Raw genomic sequence first — 13,849 nt, 5'->3', positions numbered from 1 at the left:
AAAGCATAAGCCCCATCTCTTCATTTATCCGGGTAAAACCAGTACGGTAGAGGTTTCAAGAAGGATCGAGGTACTTGATAAGAATGCAGCGGACGAAATTTCGCGATAAATCGGTGAAGTAGCGTGGGGATAGATTAAACTCGATTAACCCGACACCCGTTGTGCACGCCGCTTCGTTAACCTCGACGCATCGACTTCCTTGAGGATTAGATTTGCTACGTTAGGCTGCATCCTCAAGGCTTTTACACTTATAGGCACCCGCAGAGGTCTTCTCCACGATCTACACTGTAACTACAGCACTCCAGGATAGACGATGAATCGCGAGCGCACACCGACTGCTTTTGGGAATTTAATCATCCGGTTCGTATAACCGCTCCGTCGCTCTCGCTAACCCTCTTGTGAATCCGGCCGGAGTTTCTGTAGTTCGAGGACTGCGCGTTACCGTGTCCTCCCTACCATAGAAAAACGATGGTGTAATTAGGCTTTCTCGTGATGATCGGTTCCTTGTTGATTAGAAGGTGTATACACTGTGAAAACTGGTTAGAATGAAAATTTGAGAAATTGGTAAGATCGTGATTAGAGTCAGTGTGAGATTATTTATGTGCATTAAAGTCGCGTTTCGTCGATTGTCGAGAGTTCTTTAACATTTGGGTATATGATTTTTCTAAATGTAAATTGCAGAAACAATTTTATTTTATAATAAAAAAATTAAAATAACTATATTTGTTTTGAACAATCGTGCATCAGATGCGTTAATGAATGTTTATGTATACTTGTTTATGTATACTATTAATTAAAATATTTAATTAATTAATATTTACATAGGAAATAATTGAAATTATCGCAATGTATTGACAGAATTACTTGTTACAGGTTGTTCGTTTATAGTCACGAAATGAAAAAAACTGTGTAGAGGAAGTCATCTTGGTTGGTATGAATAACGACAGTAATTATGGACCCAATAATGGAAATACGGAGTGAGTGCTATTATTTATTAACTTCGCTTAGGTAGACATCATATCGAAGAGACACGATATTCGTAATAATCAATGCCAAAATTCATTAATTAAAACTTATATTAGAAAACAGTAGGAATTATTTGTGATAATTTCTCCCACATCACCCATTAAAATCAATTTCCAGTTAACATGGTTACAGGCAAATCCGATCGAATAAAATAATTTCATCCGCATTTCAATGAATCTGTATAAATATTGTCAGTTTGTCCGTTAACTAACTACCATTGTCCCTTCCACTCCTCTCGGCTCGCTGGCCACTAAGCTTTGTTTTGCTAATTGGCCGGGAATTCTTGGAAGTATGATCCGTAGCTTTGTAGCTTTTAACTAATAATATTATACATAAAAATAAGGAAATATAAATATCGCGATTCCAGGGTCCTCTCCCCGGAGAACGCGGGGTGCCTATGAAGGTTTCCTGCACGTAAAAAAAAAAAGAAAAGAAAAAGGCAAATCCGATAATATTTTCATACAAATAGTCTCACTTTTGAAGATATTTATTTAAAAGTATAATTTTTAAACAAAAAATTTCGGTTATATTATTTATTACTTTAATACTTTTTATGCTTACTATTTATTATCTTAACTCTTTTCACCATTTTTTATATGTCTATTTACATTTTAAGATATTTTTATTATTACAATTTTTCTGATATTTTAAGAAACTTATTTCTATAGCGTTAAACCAATTTTAAACAAGGAAACCGCTGGAAATTCTGGATTAACTAACTTCACGGTATACAAACTACTCGCAGTTAATCGATAACATTATCTTCAAGTATCATAACAATCTTCAGTTTGCTCCTCAATTTTGATCGCCATAATTATCCGAGCTTAGTTCATTTATTCCCTCCCGGTAGTTCTAAAGCTCCCATAATAAATTATGGAAATACTTGTTCAATTTTCCCAACGAAATACTCGAATTTTCTGAAATATTCTCTTGGAAAATTGCAAAAATTTCAAGTACGAAATTCTTCTCTTCTTCTTCTTCATGAAAACGCAACTAAAGCGTATAGTCTATGGATATTTCGCGACAAATTCATGAATTCGCAAAGATAGTTGGCAGCAATAGGTGACTGCAGATTTTCGGCTGGGTCTTCTTAAACTCTCGACTGCATTACGCTAGAAAAATATAGTAGAATCGCGCGCGCTTTCTCACGCGGTTTAAGGAAACGTCCCGCGGCGTTAAAACAGACACACATCCCTATGTCAGCTGTATTTATCATCTAGAAAATCTCTGGCTAGTTGGTCGACGTATACATATACACGATCATGACATTCAGTCTCTAGTAAAGCCAGAGAAAAACCGACGTTCTTCTACGGAATTCTTACATGGACAAATGAAAGCCATTTTTAACGCTTTTGGTGCTAGGTAGTAGAGAAGTTTTAGGTCTTTGTGCGAGGCTTTATTGTCGAAATTTTCTACCGTTCAACAGAATAAATTAAAATTTAACAACGGTATAAATGCAATTAAGAATTTGAAACTACATTAAAAACATAGCAATACAATATAGAAATACGATAAGTAATTAAATTGTATTAATTAATTGTAAAGTCAAATACGAGGCAGCCATGTATTTATCGTATATACAAAATACATTTCTTAAAAATATATATTTAACGATACACGGATGTTACTGAAATATAATCAGAAACTAACGATTAAGAATAATACTATTTTCTTTGCGAAATCAACAAACACAGGACATCGGACAAAATAAAAATTGTTTATCTAAACCTTATCATTAAAATTAAGTACACAATTTATGGCACTGTTAACCTGGTGTTAAATATATATACCTTCATAAATTTGCCGATAGTGTAAATAGATTCAATCAATAAAAGTTCATTTAACCAAACATCAACTAAAATTTAATTTCGATAAATAAAGTTGCACCGTAACTCGAAAATCAATGGTCGTCTATTTACATCCAACCTTTCGTCCACCGACCTTTTAAACAAGAGACACCCTTAGCCTACGATACTCTCTTTCGATCCCCGTCATAATACTTCCAGCCCTCTCTACTGGTCCTGCCGTATGTTTACTCTGTCTTATTAATTTACAAGTCGGTCCATGGAAGGAGCGGAGAGAAACTGGCGCGGTGGACGAAGGTGGGTACTGAATAAATATGCAGCCAGAGGAGGACGAAATTTGGAATCATTGGTCCTCGAGAGCGTTCTATGAGCGCGCGTAAGACCGTGTTTAATTTATTTCAACTGCCAAGAAGCCAGACATTAAGCTTCTACTATTCTCCTCCATCTCCATCGTCCTTATTTACCTTGCATTCGTCAGAGGCGTCGCCGTGTTTCGCCCAAGAGAGCCACCCCCTTCCCTTCGTTCTGGCGAACGACTGCAATCCTTTCCCTTTCGTATTACACGAGTTAAGAATTACAATTATCCATTTCGCGAATTACACGCGTTAAGAATCAGAATTAACCGCTCTTAGTCAGCTCGACTATCGAGCTCGCGAAATTACTCAGAATATCCGCTGGGAATCTTGCTTTATTTCATCGAATTACGAATTTTCGATATACGATGAAGCAGATCGTTTGGGTTAATTAAATTTTTAGAATGGACCGACGACTGTCCAGTTTCAGCATGGATTGATATCTGTTGCTTGGCTCGTAAATGTTCGAAAATAAAATACCATCCGGATATATGAAAACGTGGATTCGTTTTTTTCGACATAACAATGTTAATATTGGATTTTTGGATTTGCTTTGAAGGGTATTCCATGGTATTGTGTTACAGACAGGCTCGGGATTGTGAAATGTCAAATGAAATAATAGTATACTAGAGTAATAATAATGATCTGTATACGGGATGATTCCTACTCTGTCAAATCTGATTAAATATTCTGGAAAAGATTCACTATTACTCTGGACGTATTGTAATTGCCGCGAGTATATATTTTTCTTTCTTGTACTCTTTCTTCCTTGATTTTTATTTTGATGCAGCTAATCTTAAATGATAGGCAGACGTGTTCATATTTTATATTTGACCAGGGAAATATTAACACAGAGTTTGAATAACAGAGTTCATAATGACTCAAAGCTAAGCTGATTACCGTATTAGTAAAATTAAAATAATAACAGCGTTATTGTTTAGTAATGTAATTTGTATATTAGTGATGAAATCCTTATTAAGATGTTTACGTCTTGATTTTATCTATCTCAGTTAACATAAATTGAGTACTTAAGATTTTGTAGGTTTAATAAAGAATCTATACGTTATAAAACACACATATAATTCTTTCATTTTTTTTCATAACAGTTTATCACTTTAGTCCTTTTTTGCACATTTATCACTCTGTACCGATCATCTTCGATTCGCTACCAAAAAAAAAAAAAAAAAAAGAAAAAAAGAAGAAAAATTAATACTGTCACTTCTAAACTACGATATACTTTAAAGTTGTGGAAAGTTAACAAAATTCGGTTTCAATGAAATATTTTCTCTTTTTTAAAATTTTCTATAGAATATTATACAGAAATTATTTGCATTTAAAATAATATAAGCTTTCAATAATTTTTAGTAGAATTCTTGCGCACGGGATATATTTGTTTCTCCTTGAATATTCTCTTTCTTCCGTGTCATCAAATCTGATTTAAGTATCGAAACAGAATTTTCTGAACTTCGTCCTACCTTATCGTACTCAGTTCTGCTACGAGAAGTTAAAAGTAGCTCTCTGGAAAGAGTTCGAACGTTACAGCAGTAGCTGTCGATTCCTTTCGATCGCTAACTCTGTATTCATTGAATCAAACTTTATTCTCGAGTATATCCGTTTCTGTTACTCTTACAGGCCATCGATCGTCATTAAAAATTTCGAATTTATCACTGTGCTAAATTTATTTCCTTATTTCTACGTTTTCCTATTTCCTGTTAAAACATGGCCAAGAGTTAAAGCCCTAACAGCTATATTTATCAAATTGACATAGTGCGTGCGAAATTGCAAATCTATAAACTGCAAATGGAATGTTCTGCGTAGACATATAGGTTGATAACCTCGAGAGTGATTGTCTTAGACGTCGTAACCAGAAGGAATCACTTTTTTTATGCTTAATCTTTGCGACACCTAGCGCCATAAAAGATTCATATTTTCATAACGATTCGCCTGGGCGTTTATATTCTTCGGTTATTTCCATCGTATTAAAGGCCGGTCCCGCGATTCTATGCTTCTGCCCTCAACGGAAACTTGAACAAAACGTTCACGTTCATGTCGAGAATAATGTAAGATTAACGGTGAGAGGACGTGGGACAAAACGCGGTTGGAAAACGAGCCGTGGAAGATTCCTCCGGAGTAAAGCAACAACGCGTGCCCTAGACAACAAGATTTCTTAATTACGGCTGAAACAGAATTTTCTGTACTGTTGTCGGATTCTCTATCTGTAATGTACCTGTATTTTACCCTCCAGAGAACGAAATATCCGAGGCAAAATGTAGAAATTCTAAGCGGGAATTTCTCTGATCGACTGAAACCTGTATTTATACTTTGATTCACGTGTTTCGATATAATTATAATTACTAACGTGCTGTTTGACGCTGTACGTTCTTATATGATTATGCTCGTTATCATTTCCAAATTGATTAAAGGATTCCACTAATTTATCAAAGATTAATGCTTCGATAAATCGAGCCGAACTTTAATATCTCTAATATCTTTCCATCGTCCGATAAATCCCGTAATGATGTTTCATTCCTAATTACGATCAAAGTTTCCTCTTATTCGTGAATCGATTTGCCTCGTCCTCGTATTGTAATTAGCGATGGCATTGTGCTGATATTAATTTCTCATATTTCTCGTTAGAGCTGTTTCATTTGTTAGCAAAGTCTTGTCTCCTTCTCTAATTTAAAAAATAATACTTTCGTAATATATTATGTACTATGTTTATATCTAAATAACGGACAAAAGGCCTGTTAAGACACAGAGAGTCAGCTCATTCGGACAACATATACGTTTATAATTTGTAGTACCCAAGTGTCTAGCGGTCGTGTGTAACAAATTTTCATCCCCTTCTGGAAAAACCTGGAACTTAACATCCTTCGAACATCTACTTTTTTATCCAGTGTAATCTCTACAAATATTGTTCATTTCCATGGCTTTTTACAATCTTCTGTATCTCAAAACAACATCTAGATGCATCTGTAATTCTTCAATTTATTACAAATAATGGATTGGATGAAGTAGTGTCACGAACTACACTACGAACAATCTACGAATATATTTGTAAAAATTCATAATGCAGTTCCGTAGATTACGAGCGATAACAATAAAGCTTTTTTTCTCCTGACATAATAATGTAAAGATCGCAAAAAATAAAACTTATCAACGTCAAAATCATTAATAAGAAAGCTTCCAGGGATAAACAGACTAATGCAGTCCCAGCAAACAATTCGCCACGCGGAAAGTCAGTAGTAGACCCAGTACGCTCGTCATGCACTTTATTAATAAAGAGCTGGACGAAGCAATTTAATTATTACGAAACACGTTCGCGATGCTCGACAGACTTTCGAGAACAGTTGGTTTTATATGTAATTAGAAGAGCAGCGCGACCCGGGTCAAGCGATGGCATGATAGTTATTATGAATTAGCTAGATACCTCGCGTCGATGCTTCCTTCTCTCTTCGTCTAGTTTCTCGTTTCAACCCAGACTCTAACACCGTAAACTCATCTCGCGGTTATTACAAAAGGGAGATTGAGAGAAGAGCAAGGTAGAGGCGAAACTTTCGTGAAACTCCTTAACGAGACGTAACAAGGTCCATTCTTTACGGTGTGCGACGGGGGTTCCTGGAAAATGGAGGCACCTATAATCCGAATAGGAGCGAGGAAGATGGCCGAGTCTGTAGAAGGGAATCGGCCAAGTTCGGCGATAAATAAGGGAAAAATATTACGTGCGAGTGAACCTGCTGTTTCGTCGTCTTTTGTGTGTCTTATCGGAACGATGCACCGTATTTCCCTCGTCGAATCTATTTTCACAAATCTTTCCGGACAGTTCCGTGCCTCGTTTTACACCGTTTTGCGCTTCTATAATTTACCCCGTTTTTCTTAATTATAGGATATTTTGTTTTCGTTCTTTCGTAAATTGCTGCCGTTACGTTAAAAATAAACTTTCCGTTTCGTGCTAATGATTTACGTAAGATCGTAGATGCAGGAGGTATCTGATGATTTTTACATTATTTTTTGCTAAGCTTGAAGCATTTTTACTGATAGCTTTTTATACTTTCTTTGTGTAAATATAAATTGTTTTGTTTCTTTAGAAAGGGTCTATAGAGATTTATTATTATTTTTAGATGTTTAACGCATTAATGAATATTTTTGGAAATAGGTTCCAGTTCATTTGGCTCATTAAGTTAAATGTGCTCTAACGTAAAAATGTTTTTGTTATATGTATATAATTTGGGACTACATAATCGATGTATACACTAGTCCTATGTACTTTATTCGTCCTTCTGTTTTTATAGCATATTATCACAAACAGAAATCAAAATGTGCCAGCATACCTTTTTGCGTCAAGCGTTATGTTACTCTCATAAAAGCAATAAAGTTCCTTTATTCAAAGCTAAAACAAAACCTACTAGGAGTGCCGAATGAATCGAGAAGCTTGTCAGAGAGTATCTTTCACAATTGTAACCACTTTTTGCTCGTATCGATTCAATCTTATCAACGAAGAAGCTTGTTCTACAAAAGATTTAACTTCTTTCTTTAATTAAATTAAAACTTTCACTACGTCAACTTCACTAACAACAACAGTAGCAAGGTCTTATTACACCAACACCGAAGTAACTTCGAGCTAGAGTTATTACATTTAGCCTGAAGGAACTTTAACCCTCGTCCATTCGTGTCTCCAGTGTAATTCATTGCTTAATGTAGAGTTGTCAAAAATCGATACAGTCAAAGGATAAAACTTGCAATTTTTTTTATAAACAATAAAGTATCTGTATTCTTAAGTACATACAGAACGTTCAGATCACCAACTTAACTTATATTTTGGTATCAAATTTAATTAACAAATAAATAGTTATAAAGTTGCAGCTCGTTTTATCAAATGTAATATAATGAAATTTTTGTATATTTTTGCATTTATTAATTTCACAAGTTTTATCGTTCTTTTAGTTAAAGATTTTAACGATATAAGTTTTGTCTCACCGTACCAAATTGTTACAAAAGACGGAGATGAATAAAAATTAATTTAAACCGAGTTCAAATAATCATCTTATTGTCTAAAAGAAATTTTTATTTTAAAATAAACTGCCAGTTCCCAATTTAATAAAAGTACGAAATTCAAGTCGCAATTTCAAAAGCTACTTTGGAAATAGTTCAAACGACGTAAACGTGGCAGCCGTTAGGAATAGCGATGGAAGTTGGGTGCGACACACGCGTGATATTAACGCGGCATTAAAAGTTGTTGCGCGTCGCCGTCGCTTGGATTAAATTTAATTATGCGGCTGCCAGACATACGTCATTCCAAAGTTCTTCAAATAACTTTCAAAGTTCTTTATTAACGTTTCTGTTGGCCGGCAACTTCTTCCGCTCGGGAACACTATCGGACAATACGAATTTTATTATCTCAAATTGCCCCTATGAGGCACGAAGTAATATCGATATGGGCTTCACTCATGTGACTTCTACTTCTATATTATATCTCTTTATCGCGAATTAGATGGATGGAAATGTAATACTCTGTGGAAATGGAAAAAATATTCCTTTGCGATTTCGGAATGTAAACTATATACGAACGTAATTATCGAAGAAAATAGGATTTGGCTTGTTTTATATTCACAAAATAATATTAAAAATAGCATGTAAATGTGTGATTATAAAAGTAATGATTGAAATTAAAATAATTTGCATTTAAGATCTTGTTCTTGAGTGTAAGTTTCTTTTATAAGTATTCAATGGCAACTTTCTTTAAGTTCTTTACATTCAGAAACAATTCTTTGTATTTAGGATAAATAAATTCAAAGACACTTTTATACTTTTCCTTTTTAAATGTAGACACTTTCTCTGAGTTGTGTCACTTTCAAAACAATGTGCTTCGATGTACAGAACTTTTGAATTTACTGATCCAACTGACACACTTTACGATCTATGTATTGTGTATCTACATATAATAAATGTAGTAACTGATGGATTCTTAGAGTAAGGACAAGTAATGATGGTGGGTTCAAAGTTTAATGTATTTTAAGAAGTGATATTTAAATACAAGAGGAATATAAATAGAGTTTAGTGTAGTTTAAATAAGCGATATTCAAGAACAAAAGGACCGATTATAATATCGTCGCACGTCGATTCACACTCTGTGTCCGCTCAACTCGCACTCTGCTTCTCGACTGACTCTCTGGCCGTTGTAGCATTCTTTTGTCTTTTGCTAGGCCCACCGCACATGTGTTCCGCGGACGCTCGTAGCCAGGGTCACGTAGGCCTTTTCGGCGAAGCTATTTATTTGAAGGACCCGATAACGCATTGATGGAGCCGACAGCGCCTCGGCTCTCGCGGCATTGTCTATAGTTTTTTTTTCTTTTTTTTTTTTTTTTTTTATTTATTTGTTGAAATTACAATCAATTCTCGCGTTGAGAATTTTCAGTAATTTTTCTGGCGTGGCGCAGTGACATGGCTGTTTATTTACAATAAGTTAATACTTATTATAGATAGGTATAATTTATAAGTATTATAAGTAAGTGCATATGCTTAATTTGGATAATTAAATGAATCTAACGTTTATGTCTAGCGGGTAGTGCCTCTTCAGCCTGCGAATCTGGTCCGTCGTATCGAGTAGCCCAGTGATTAGGGGGTTTTGGTGTTTGTTGATTCTTTTGCTATATCTGTCTATAGTTGGCTCGACGTTTCTTAGGCCCTTCTCCCCGATACTACATAAATGTCTCCGTAAATAAATCAAAATCTGGTGGACAAGGAAGGTTGTAGCATGGACACTGTCCCATTAACTCTTCATGGCAGTTTTAACTTCCAGAACTGCACATAACTAATTTAACTTTTAACGCAAGGATTCGTGTCTTCAGCAAAAATAGTTCCTCGCCTCTGTGACCATGGCCATTTTACTTGACAGTTTTAATCCGCTCTTCAACGAGCGACGATCGCGTTCGATCTGGCCAGAAGCCTCTAGCACGATGCGGATACTCGATTTGGTGAAACTTTTTCCTCGGATAACGATGCCATTATCACCTGCCAATTTGCTAGATTCAAGTGGGACCGACTCGCTCCTTTCTTACGCTTTTCCTATTCGTTTTTTCCTCGTTTGAATGAAACCACGGTCAAACTGTCGCAATAAAATAGCTCGTAAACCGATGTGCATATCCGTCGCAAAGTCATCAAACTTTCAAGAGGTCCAAACGATTCAACTCGAACGTGTTTGCGCCATTGCACTGTATATGACATCGGCGAATTGTCGAATCGTCAGTGACTCAGGTGTCGTTTCGTTAACTGGAGCAAGGGGGTTGGGTTCCGTTTGCTTCTCGTGTTCTTCGTGAGTGGATTTCACGTATGTGATGCTTTGTCGGAAATCTTGCACCTTTGAGCGATTTGAGATTTTTGGATCGAAAAGAAATTGTGGAATACTATTGACAATAAATTTAATAAATTGGAGGATAAGACTAATTGCGTAGTTCATTACAATCTAAAAATATATATGAGTGAGTTTGGTGGGTACGATGGTTCGTCGTAAATCTTGCTTCTTTCGGAGCTTTGAAATTTTTTTTGTAAAAATGTTTGTAGACCTACCCGGTCGTGTAGAAATTCCGTGAAAAATCGATTTCTGAGCTAATAAGCTTTAAAATTAATTTTTCATCATTCAACTAACTTTATACGATCAACATAAAATATCATAATGGAAAATCAACTATACAACATACAGTTTGGCCGTCATACGAGTCCTTTCAGGATATTTCCCGAAGTTACTATAATAGAAAGTATCTTCAATGATTAATGATATATCCTACATTCTTTCTATATTCTATTATTCGATGTAACATAAAATTTTACGAGGCTGCTTGTTGCTTCATCATCGTTGTTATCGAGTACAGCACAATTCGAGAGGGTGAGAGTAATTACGATAGGGGAAAAAGAAAATTATTTCCATGCTGTCACGACTCCATTGACTAAGTTCGCTCCCCTACAAGATATACGTTAATAGAAGTACAATATGTGTAATTTTCCTTCCAATTTTACGATGTTTGTCATTTCATCTTGCTTCTGGAAAAATGGCCATCTGTCACGAGTACACGTAACTAGAATGACCAGATCTATGAAATTATATGTATATCCGTGTTTCTACACGCGATCGAATTTAATTATCGAGTGTTTAATCGTATCAAAATCGTGAGGTAACTTAGTTCGCGTGTCCGATCAGGATTCGTTTCGTGTTATGTTAAAATTGAATGTGGTATAAAACTAAAGTCGTGTGCTTCTGTTTCTTTTTATATCTAATGGAAAAAATATAGGAAAATGTCAAAATTATACGATTGAGTACAAAAAGTGTCATGTGTTACCATTCTAGTAAGAAATACTAAGTAGAAAGTAAAATGATGAATTGTTTGCTTAAAATTTAAAGGATGTTTTAAGAAACTGATTCACTATCAGATTGTAAAATTAAAAAATCAAGATAAATGTGCTTCGTGCGTTTTAGAGAGATACTACATTATATACAACTTTTCTTAATCGAAAGATTTTTGATAACTCAAAAGTTCGCGACTCCGAATCGCTTCGAAGAAACTTTAAATCGCGTGCAATATTCTCCAGTACACGCGCTATCAATTCGGAAGTGGCAAAGCTTCATATACTCTTCAAAAGTCTTCGAACTCTGAAATCTCGATTACGACTCCAATATCCTTATACTCTATTCGTTCTTTCCAAACTGGCCGCTTCTTCCTCTCATCCAAGGTTATCTTTCCGCGAAATTCAACCTAAGTGATACTCGACCGTCGAATCGATCGATGCAATTGCGTATCTATCCCGATAGACAAATTGTTATAAATCCCTACATAAAATATGTGGAGAGAATTTGTGTAACGGATGTTGATTGCGTGTTGTTGAAACCGTCGAATATATTTAAAATGATAAATAAGTTAACAGGCTATATTCGCTAAATTGCTTGTACAGTTTATAAATCACGAAATAAGGTTGTTAATTAATATTTGATAGATGCTCGCTAGATACGCGTCGATAACTCAGTAGATAACTCTTGATAACTCGTCGATACTGTGTCGATACTGACTCGCACTCGATCACGTTTGTTTATTTATACTGGTCGGAGAAGAGTCGGAAAATTCAAACTCGTCTTTAATTCGACGGTTGCATGTAGCGGCGACATTGTTTTGCCCGGAGTTTGTTTGTCGTTGTTTCATGCGTCAAGCCTGTGTCTCGATTTGCGTCGCCCTTTGACTCATGTGCCGCTACATCACCCCCTACCAGTGATAACGTTTTTATATTTGTTAAACAGAGTATCCTTTGTCGCCGTTATTTTTAAAATCACCGATACGTCCTGCGTCCGACAATTTTCGACTTTTACCCGAAACCTGCCTGATACCAATCGGGAAAACGGACTCTTCGTCCAGATCTCGTAACGTACCTGTTTCTGGTGTTTTCTTCCGCGGTTCGATCGTTGTTGTTTGTGCCGTTTCCGTCGCGCGCGTTCGTCTGACCTAAAGGAATCAGTATGTTACAAGATTCGGCGGTTTCTTCTTCTAGGTTGTCCGGAACAATAAACGCAGGTTTTGGTCGATCTATGGAAACCGTTACGTCATGATTGTTTATTTTAATTATGTAGTTTTTCTCGTTTCTTTTTACAACCTTAAACGGTCCGTCGAACTGAGGCTGTGAAGGGCCCCCTGTCGCGTCATAGCGCAAGAAAACATACGGCGACGATTCTAATGCTTTGAAAACGAAAATTTTATTTTCGCCATGACGCGTGACCGGATGTGGCCTGACCTTCCCCATTTGTTCTTTAAGCCGGTTCGCATATTCTGAATTGGCTTGCTGCTCTGATGGCAAGAAAAATTCTGTCGGCAATCGTATGCTTGTGCCGTAAACCATTTCGGCCGCCGTTGCGTTAAGATCCTCCTTTATCGCGGTTCGAATGCCTAACAAAACAATCGGGAGAATTTCGACCCAGTTGCTCGTATCATGACTCTTGGTCGCTGCCTTTAGTTGTCTGTGTAGGCGCTCTACCATCCCGTTAGACGCGGGATGATAGGCCGTCATGCGTAAATGCTTGACGCCGAGCAACCGGCATAACTCCTCAAACAGTCGCGGTTCAAATTGGCGTCCTTGGTCGGTCGTGATTTTTAAAGGTACGTCGAAACGAGCTATCCAAGTAGAAAGGAGGGCCGAAGCAACGATTGGCACTTCCATATCGACGATGGAAACGGCTTCAGGCCAACGCGAGAAACGATCGATACACGTTAGATAATATCGATAACCTTGTGAATATGGCATGACGATAATGTCTAAGTGTATGTGTTCTAACCGGCCTGCTAACGTTTTGAACGTTCCGACGTGCGAGAATACGTGCCTGGTGACTTTGCAGCGTTGACATAGTATACACTGTCGCGTCCAAGTTCGACAATCTTTATTAATGGACGACCAGACGAAACGTGCTGTCGCCAATTTTTGCGTAGCACGTATTCCCGGATGGGAAAATCCATGTAACGATTGGAATATGGTGCGACGTAACGGTTCCGGTACGTACCTGATATCCTGACCGGGAAATCGTATTTTTTTCAATTGCAGCGCGCTAGAGCCGGACTTAATGATTTCACGTAGCTCGGTATCGTCCTCTTGCGCTGTGGCTAATGTTTGATAATCGACGGATTTCCCGATCGC

At 36.6% G+C, this 13,849-nt stretch overlaps 1 protein-coding gene across 1 annotated transcript; it reads right to left on the bottom strand.

Annotated features, from left to right (window-relative positions):
* Positions 1–12,532: 12,532 nt before the first annotated feature.
* LOC126873884 (uncharacterized) lies at positions 12,533–13,228 on the bottom strand. The gene has a single exon (XM_050635218.1). It carries the CDS (start codon positions 13,226–13,228, stop codon positions 12,533–12,535), a length of 696 nt encoding a protein of 231 aa, XP_050491175.1.
* Between the last annotated feature and the right edge of the window lie 621 nt (positions 13,229–13,849).

Source organism: Bombus huntii, chromosome 15, assembly GCF_024542735.1.
Source record: "Bombus huntii isolate Logan2020A chromosome 15, iyBomHunt1.1, whole genome shotgun sequence".
Taxonomy (NCBI): Eukaryota; Metazoa; Arthropoda; class Insecta; order Hymenoptera; family Apidae; genus Bombus; species Bombus huntii.
This window is presented reverse-complemented; position numbering and strand designations above follow the sequence as displayed.

Coding starts and splice junctions, on each gene's coding strand:
- LOC126873884 (XM_050635218.1), bottom strand. CDS start 13,228: ATGACGGCCTATCATCCCGCGTCTAACGGGATGGTAGAGCGCCTACAC.